General features: G+C 41.3%; 1 protein-coding gene across 1 annotated transcript in view; it reads left to right on the forward strand.

The window, feature by feature from the left end:
* Window positions 1–9,720, forward strand: part of LOC107100702 (solute carrier organic anion transporter family member 2B1-like) — a 33,707-nt gene that overhangs the window by 19,590 nt on the left and 4,397 nt on the right. The window contains exons 7-11 of the mRNA XM_015399282.1: window positions 4,527–4,657; window positions 7,409–7,502; window positions 7,747–7,911; window positions 8,540–8,729; window positions 8,900–9,044. Coding sequence (XP_015254768.1) covers window positions 4,527–4,657; window positions 7,409–7,502; window positions 7,747–7,911; window positions 8,540–8,729; window positions 8,900–9,044 — 725 coding nt within the window. The remainder of the gene's footprint in view (window positions 1–4,526; window positions 4,658–7,408; window positions 7,503–7,746; window positions 7,912–8,539; window positions 8,730–8,899; window positions 9,045–9,720) is intronic.

A 9,720-nucleotide genomic window follows, 5' to 3' on the forward strand; every position in this document is an offset into this window, starting at 1 on the left:
AGAAACTTGGCCCATGTTCTGACAACAGCTCAGAAGGTGGTCTGGATTCAGCTTGAACTCTGTCAGGACCCGAACCAAAGGAGGCAAACACAGTTGCAGGTGTCTGAAAGACTCCTGAGGCTGGACACCTCACCAGTGGCTGAGTTTAAATCTGTTCATGTTTTCCTCCTGCATACTGGGGTTCTCTGTAGGAATGCTGGCTTCCTCCCCAAGAGCAGTTGGCATGTTGGCTCAGTTCATGTTCCTGGCTGATTGTTTTCTTTGTTGCTCTTCGCTGGAGCAGCAGTCCCTGGGGGTTCAACCGCCTCTTGCCAAATGACGCCTGGAACTCCTGTGACCCAACAAGGATAAGTGAATATAGGCAGCAATTAGGGGGCTGGTGAAGGAAATTCTTATTGTTAAATGTAGCAGTATAGTTAAAACAAGTCCAGTTTAAACAGGCATTTTCCCACATTAGGAATGAGAAGATTTCAGATCATTTAGTTCAGTTTTAAGAGTATTCCAGGCAGCAGGAGCTGCTTCCCAACTATGTTCAAACACAAGAAACTAACCAGACAGATAAATCACATGAGCGGAGAGCATAATGACTACTGTGCATATAGATCACAATGATGGCTGGGGCACCTGCATCCTGTCCCAAACCTCAGAGCAGAGTAGCTCAACCACTGAAGGCATGTGGACGAGTCTTACATGAGAAAAACTTCAGCATCATCCAACAACGGAAGAAATGTTGCTGACAACAGATTTTTGCAGTCCCTGAGTGAGAAGCACCAACTGTTTTGATAATAAAAACCAACAGCACCTTTAGTGTTTGTAATACGCATTTCAATGCATTTCGATTTGTTTCCATTGGACAGTTTATAATTGAGGCCTAAAGGCATCTGCTTTACATTTTGTTAAAAAATTACATTACTTTAAGTACTATGCATTTAAAACTAACTTTCGAGACGAACATATGTTTTGTAATAGAACTATATCAAAAGCATTTTGAAAAATTAAGTATATAGCAATAAACTATGGTGTCATCGGCCTACAGATGATATTATACAGATTTAAACACATTATTACGCAAATGGAAAATCTAATAGGTCCTATAACTGAGCCTTGTGCCACTCCTTTACTGTCCTGAAGAAAAGAAAAGGCAGGAGCTACCAATCTACTGTATTTCACAGTTAACAAACCAAACAAAATATTCTGTAAGGTTTTTATCAAGAGGGCGACGAAAACAGCAACACAATGTTGTTTGTTATGGTGATCGTGGATAAACGTGTTAAAACTCTTAAAGTGTCTGTGACAGTTTAAGTTTTCTAAAACCAGAGTGAAACCAAGGTGCAGCGCAGCCGACAGCGAGGCAGCAAATTAACCTGCCAAGCTGCAGCTTTTGCCAAAATGCTCTAGGAGCAACAAAACCAGTCAGATATCTAAGCTTGGCAGATTTAAAACGTTTGATCAATTCAATGACTTTTGGTCGAAGTTGACATGGAAATTACATGCTTTAAACAAGGTTTTAGAAAAAACGTCCTAGCATAACTGTCAAGGCTCTCCCCTTTTGGGACTCTGAGTTTTTAGTTTTCAGTTATTCTGTTTTGTTGATATTTGGTTTATTTTCCATTATATTCGAGCAGTCTTTTATTACTCCCTGTTGCCCCTTTCTGCTTGTTTCCTTTCCCCTTGGCTTCCTTCTTGTTAGTTCCACTCACACCTGCTCCTTATTCAGCTCATTGTTCCAACATTTGTTCTGTTCCCCTTATATACTCCACCTCTACAGTCACTCAGTGCTGGTTCCTGGTTGTTTTGGTTGTTCCTTCGTCTCTGGCTTCTCAAGAGAGTTTTCCCTGATGCTTTCTGTTTTTTTGGTTCTTAGTATTTTAAATTTTTGTTTGTCTGCCTCTGTTTTTCATTAAATCTACAAGATTTACCTCTGCCTCCTGCTCTCTGCATTAGGGTCCTCAACTAACCTCCATACAATTACAGCCTCTAAAGCGCATGTTTTCTTTGCTCTTGTCAAAGCTTGTGAATTGTTTTGCAAATGAATCACTGTTTGACTCTGGTGGTCACGGATATCTAATCTTCACTGTGCTGTAAACACAGATGATTAAATAAACCATAGACAGTTTAAGATGAGTTATTTCACAACACCCTCCGGCAGCTTCTCACATCTGATAAAAGGAAGTTCACACATTTTTCAGTTTGCTTTGGCTAAACTTCCTTAAAGAGCTGATTGTCCTTAAATACTAAAATTTATAATATAAGGATCAAGAACCTTTTTACATTTTAGATGTTTTTCATCAATGTTACGCCTAGAATGGGGATAGTAACAACGATTAATGCTTGGCAACAAGTCTATTTCAGTGAAACAAAACCCAGAGTAAATTATCATCTGCATAAGTCAATATTTTTTTTGCTTCTTTTAGTTTTGTAAATTTATAAATATTTGATTGACTGTAATAGTTGTCCAAAGACATGACCCTGAGGACTCTGATTCTTAGATATTTTTATTTTTTTTAACAAGCAGTTTATAAAAAGGACCTTAATTCAAACTATGAGCTGATTTGGAGCACAGCCAATTAACCGATGCAAGTCTAGCTCCTACTGGGGGTGGTTGGCCCACTGTGGGATGGCCTGTTGTCATTTGTTCAGTCCTGGACAGGTTCCTCGAGGAGGTAACCGTCCACCAGATGCTACCTGACGAGCCCACCATCTTGGGCAGCATCACTCCCCTAAATGTATTTAGGCTGATTTATACTCAGAAACCAGGTCGTCTGCGTGTGTGACGCAGTGATTGCAACTGTGCCCCGCACCCCTTCCCCAGTCGCTCTGGTGCACCTTTTCAAAATTGTAGGTGACCACAGACAATGCAGCAGACAGGAGGCCTCTGATTGGTTAAATCTACATCAGCTCTACACTATGGATATTTCCTGTTGGTTACCTTACCGGCTTGTTTTGTTTGTATGAACGCCATTGTGGTCATGAAGATGGAGCAGTGAGGAGCGCGTTCTCATTTTCCTCCATTGTTGCATTACTTGCCGCCACTACCTCACGGACTCAGCTGTATCTAGACCCACAGTTAGCTTGTCACTCTTGCGTTATGGCGTGGAATAAAATAACACGGACCACACTTAAATATTGGGCATAAATCAAAAATATCTGCAACAAGCTCACTGTGACACACTGCTGCGAGAGTATAGACAGCCCTTAAGTCATCATAAATACTTTTGAACAGCTTCTTGTCTGACCCGTCACCCGGAGCCTGTTTGCCTTTGGAGTCCCTACCCGGTCGTTTAAGCCCCTGATATCATAGCCTCTTGGATCACCTAGGCACTGAAACCCCTCCACCATCATAAGCAGGGGGTTCAAACAGGGCATTACCTCTGATATTTTGGATTAAAAATGGGCTTATAAACAGTGTCTTTCATTGCAAATGTCTTACAGGCTCCTGGATGAATTCAACTTTAATCACTTTATTACACAAACAGCAAATGTGATTAAAAATTAAACTCCAGGATATACGGGGTGTGAGATTCCGTTTACTGTAAGCTTGCACTACATGATTAAATAGAAGTTAAAACAGCTGGCTAATGTTTATCAGACCAAAGGTTTTAAAGAAACGTGACAAAAACGGAAAACAGATTTCAGTGGAGGCATTCTTCCTGTCATGGACAGGTTTGGACAAGTTTTGATCACTTGTTCCCATTGAGAATCTCAGTGGACGATGACGGAACGCTGACACAGTTTTAGATTACAGCTCATCATGTCAGAGCTCCTGTGTGTGAGTGAGTGTGAGTTATGCATCACTTCCATAGAGGATCTTTGTAGAGAACCTAGGTAGCCTACACAGGTGAGGATAATCTTTCTCATCAGAGTGCTGGGCTTAAAAGAGCAGCAGAGCCTTCACTCAGAGCTGGTTTCTTGTGTTGTTGATGTTGTTTCGTTGCTTTCTTGTCACTTCCTTCAAGTATTTTCCCTGACGTTTATTGGTTTTTGTTTGGTTGTCAGTATTTTCCTATTTTGGATTTTTGCCTCTGTACCCCTTGGACTTTCGTTAAATCAACAAAAGCTCATCTGTGCCTACTCCTCTCTGCATTTGGGTCCTCAAAGCCTCCACACAAGCTGAAACATCATTTATCATTTCAGATTGCTGTTGTGGATCTTTGTTCTAAAAGTCTTAGGAGATCAAATATTTAGCATCTTTTCAAGTCATGGGATTCCAAAGAACTTCAGTCAGTCGCCCATTCATGCACTGACTGATGGCGTCAAGCTAAAATGCAGCCACTGCTAAATTGGGGCCCACGGCACAAGTGAGGCTGCTGTACACAGGCTCCACCTCTGACCACCATCAGTAGGCAATGAGGATGGAGGAGACAAGGACAGAGAAAGGGGCTCAAACTGGTCACACTTTAACTCCTGCATCCGATGCCACTGTCGCCGAAAACATCACATAACTACTGCAAATATAGAAAAACTATATACTTAAACTGTGAAGATTTAAGATTAAATGTAACTGTAACTTTCTTTTTGCTGTTTAGATGACATTGAGCTGGATCCCAAAGACCTTCGCTGGGTCGGGGCCTGGTGGCTCAACTTCCTGCTGGCCTCCGGCCTCCTCTTCCTCAGCGCACTGCCTTACCTGTTCTTCCCCAGAGAGATGCCCAAAGAGGTGAGATGGGATCACTGGATGTTAGAAGCAAACAAAGCTGCAGTTTCACCTCAGGAGCTAATTTTGGTCTGCAGGGGAAAACATTCTAAATTTTTGCCATCATCCATCCATCCATCCATCCATCCATGCTCCAACCATCAACAATCGATCCATCCATACATTCATCCATCCATCCATCCATGTTCCAACCATCAACAATCCATCCATCCATTATCCATCGATCCATCCATCATCTGTCTCTCTGTGGGCGTTGTCTTGTTCTACTCTAACAGCAGCCCTTCATTGTCCAGATGCTTTAGCAGCTCCAAAATTAAAGTTGTGTGTCTGGTTTCACCACAGTCTCCTCTCTGGTGTGATAGTTCCCAATAAACATGTTTCTAACTACAAGCAAACAACAGTTAAATGTTCCCTATAATCATTATGGGTGTGATTTAAACGTCTTTGGCCAAGCGTAGCTGCAGCAGCTGTGAGGAACAGTTTAAACAGCTCCAGTAAGTTTTTTCCGTGAAAACACAGTTTATCTGGAATTGGCCATCTGGCAGAGATAAGACTTGCTAAGCTCAGTGAAAGAGCTGAAGGATTCAGGTTTATTGACTAAAGGAAATGAAGGACATTTTACCAGCAGAGCAGAAAGACCCAGCAGAACCAAACTGAAATTATGTTAATTATATATTTCCATTTACTCAACAGGGGGTAAACAATATTAAAAACATTTTCTGGCCCAGAAATCTAACAGATCAGAATGATAAGAACAGAAATAATTTAGGGACAGACAGACATCTACATATGATGGAATATAACTGATTATGTGATATTTTTCTCCCAAAAAAAAATGCAGAATAAACTCAAACTGTTTAATTTAGACCTAATGAAGACCTTCAGCTCTTTCATGTTGCAGCTTGCCGCTGTACTGAGGGCTCAATATGTTTTGGCTCCAACCCTGAAAACACAGAACATGTTTTCTCAGTAGAATGACGTGGGTATGCACCAGATTGCTCAACACTTGGACCTCCACAGGAGAGATCAGTTAAACAGCAGCCAAACCTGATGTAGATGAAAACAAGGTGCAGGTCTTCATTTTTACTTCCTGTAGTAGAAATGTGTTTCGCTTTGTACGCAGCAGAGTTCTGAAAGGTTTGGGTTCAGATCAGGGATCCTAGTGTTATAGACCTCATGTCTCCTCCATCCACTGACCTTGGTCACTGTCTAGAAGGCTGGAGATTAAAAACAACTGCTTCTGCTTTTTTAATCATATTTCACTGAAGGTAGCTAATTCTACAGATCCAAAACTAGAAGGTCATCAGCAATGGAAGCTGAGGAAAGGTTCCTGACCAGAGACTTTGAAGCAGTAGGGCTGCCTTGGCTCCTCAGGTTATTTCATTGCTCTCATCATAAAGAACTTCATGGACACATAATCTGTGCTGTAAAACAAGCAGGCATCATGACTGACAACATGAAACTGGTCGATCAGGATCAGTCAAGACAAGCCTGGACCAGAAAGCATCATCTGGAGGAGATCTCAGAAAACAGAAACCTTCCATTACTCTGCTGTTAATGAAAATATTTCAGACTAAGAGCTTAAAAACTGGACAAGATTTTAAAAAAGAAAGTCAAACAAAGTTCTGGCTGCTCTCAGCAGGGCAATGATGGATGATACAAAGAATTTTACTATTTTACTGCAGTTTTTTTTTTTCTTTCCTGGGGGAAATAGAGTCCGGTAAAAAAAACAAAGGAAGTGTGGATTTCAAAAATCAAAAAATAAAACATTTGCATTAAAGTGGGATCGCCATTAAAATGCTCCGATCCCTGTAGAAATACAAGGAATGGCATCAACCTGAGACTCAAAGCTCAGCTTATCATCAGTGGGAATGGAAAAATATTTGACCCACTCACACTTCTTCATGTTCCATCCCATCAGCAGAGGCGGCGGCAAGATTTCTCCAAACAGCATCTCTTTAGTTTTTACAACATTAAGAAGAAGAACAACAGCAGTCAAGTAGTTTTTCTTTCACTATAGAACCATTATCCTGATCTTCACTGATCAGCATGGACTCCATGACATCCATCTGCAGTGAAAGAGCCTTCAGTCCATTAGAACTGGACCAATAATCAGAATCTTTTCTTTCAATTATCAATTAAAGAAATCAAAAATTAATTAAAGGTTTAGGAGGGTCTCTGTTCCTGAAGGTTCTTTGGACCTCCAACAAACGGACATGACGGAAAGTTCAGAGGTCAAAGGTGGAGGAAGAAAGAACCCCACCTGAGGCACCTTTGTTCCTTTGAAACTAAAACCCTGGAATTAGAGTCAGGGATCTATAACTCGACAATCTATATAGATAGTACAATAGATACATTTCGGTAACTACAGTCTACAGTAGATATATCTATCTTGATATGTCTATAAATACACTTTAGAGTAGAGTAAGATAACTACAGTCTACAGTGTATATATATAGATATATAAATATATCTATAACTAAAGTTTTAATATACAATGTATGATTATATAAATAGAATATATATGTAAAATATATTATATATTTATATCATATATATATATGTATAACTAGTCTACAGCAGATACATCTATCTGTATGTATCTATCCTATCTATCTATCTATCTATCTATCTATCTATCTATCTATCTATCTATCTATCTATATACCTATATATTCATATATATATATATTTATTTATTTATTATATATATACTTATCTATATATCTTGTGACGTTTCTTTCTGTTTGACAGAACGCTGCTGACGATGTTGAGTCCAGACCAGACAGTAAGCAGCCAGAGCGAACGGACCCGATGAGGGAACTCTCCTTTATTCAGTTCCTAAAATGTAAGAGTTTGATTTCTGCTTCCGTTTCCTGTCTGATGAGGCCAAGACCACTGTGGGTCAGCAGGTGTTTCATCCTGCTGACCTTCAGAGAGACGGCTGCTCCGTTCTTCAGTTCTGTCATCATAGCGAAGTACCAGCAAACATGAAGAACCCCTACAGAATTTTTAACTCCAACCACAGTGTTGGCATTTGATAGTGAGGTCTGACCTTCAGACACGTGACTAACAGCAATGCGGTTCTACAGGTTTCCCCCGTATCGCTCTGCGGACGCTGCGCAGCCCCATTTACCTCCTGGTGGTCCTGGGCCTGGTCAACCTGGCGGCGCTGGTCTGTGGCCTCGGCACCTTCATGGGCAAGTTCATTGAGAAGCAGTTCTCTCAGACCACCTCATTCTCCAACATGATGATAGGTGAGACCATTCTCTTGGTTCTGTGGTGTGAGTTCTGTTTTTGAGGTTGTTTCCAGAAGGTTCTGCTGTGATGTGATGATCGGATTTAGCTTTATTATTTAAAACTGTTCAGGACAAAAATCCTTTCTAGATGTTTTTGTACCCAAAGAAATCAGACCACTTCCTGTCAGCTCATGAATCGGCTCCACCAGTCCAATCAGAACACCGGTTCCTATAAAGAGGAGCATACAAGGTTGCATCACTTCCCATAAGAAATAGAAATGATGCGGGACACTTCAAGTCCAATTTCCTGCTGCTGATTGGCTGAAACATCTGGAGAAGGCAGCTGGTAGGGCCAAACCTTCCCACGCTGTAGGAACGGTTTGATGAGGAACCAGGGATTTTCCAGTAGAGCTGCATTACAACGTAAAACCACACTGGATAAAACATCAGAACCTGACAGTTTGGAACTTAAACTCCTGAAGATGGAGGAACTGAAGTTAAAATCCAATGAATCTGTTTCTCTGTAGTTTATTCTGAATTTATTACAGAACCTTCTAGAACCTTTTCTTTTTTACCATGATTAACTCTTCTCTAGTGTCCCAGTCAGGATGAGATCTAACTGAATCTTTGGATGTCCCTGTCTCAGGAGGAATCGGGATGCCGCTGGCGGTTCTGGGAATCGTTCTGGGAGGAGTTCTGATGCGTAGATTTAACTTGTCAGTCAACAGTGCCAGCAAGTTGTGTTCTGCTGTCATTTTTCTCTGCGTGTTCTTCGCCCTGCCGATGATCTTCATCGGCTGCCCCACGCAGACCATTGCTGGGTCCTTTCCTGTCAGGTAGAGTCACCATCATGTACCAGGACAGCCCATTCCTGTTTGCCTGGTTTTTTTTTTTTTTTTTTTATCATGTACCAGGACAGCCCATTCCTGTTTGCCTGGTTTTTTTTTTTTTTTTTACAGCTGGTTCTAAAGTTCTCATTCATTTGGTTCAACTTTTCTGTTTTCAGGTCCAGTAACCACGCCTGTAACTCTGCGTGTAACTGTCCTCAGGAAGCATTTAATCCTGTCTGCGGTTCTGATGGAGTGGAGTTCCGGTCTCCCTGCCATGCCGGCTGTTTGTCCCGACAAATGGACACAAACGGAAAACCCACGGTAAGAGTTCAGTACAGATCAGGCAACTCAGCTACACCCCAAACCATCAGAACTCTGTTCAGAACAGCCTCAGCACCAGTAAATCTGATTCTTTGGGCCAAACTCTGTGGTTAGCAACACTTTACCTGATCAGACTACAGAGCAGGTGTGTCAAGCAACCAAGAATCATAACTTCTTCCTGGACTTAAAAAGCTTTCCTTATATCTGTACTATACTTTAGTAAAGAATTTGAGTCCTTTTATAACCTCTGCCATAGAAGAACCCCAGGTACCATCAAAGCTTCCATGATCTGAAGAGGATCTGCAGTCTTTACCAACATTAGAAGGAGGTTTTTGCTCCTATACAATCAGTTTAAGCCAAGCTGTGGAGCAGGACAAAAATCTCTGCTGCATGTGAGCTAACATCCCTCTTAACTCCAGAAGATCCAGCGGAGAATAGGGGGGAGTAGGGAGATGTGGAGAGAACTAAGATTAGGCTGATGGTGAGGAGGCCTTTCAACCTCAAGCCTGGCTCTTCTCACTAAAGAGGAACCATCATAACATAATAGAGGAACCATCAGAACACCATAGAGGAACCATCAGAGCATCAAATGAACCAACAGAACACCAAAGGAACCATCAGAACACCATAGAGGAACCATCAGAGCATCAAATGAACCAACAGAACACCAAAGGAA

The sequence above is a fragment of the Cyprinodon variegatus genome, unplaced genomic scaffold, assembly GCF_000732505.1.
Source record: "Cyprinodon variegatus isolate N-32 unplaced genomic scaffold, C_variegatus-1.0 Scaffold1001, whole genome shotgun sequence".
NCBI lineage: Eukaryota > Metazoa > Chordata > Actinopteri > Cyprinodontiformes > Cyprinodontidae > Cyprinodon > Cyprinodon variegatus.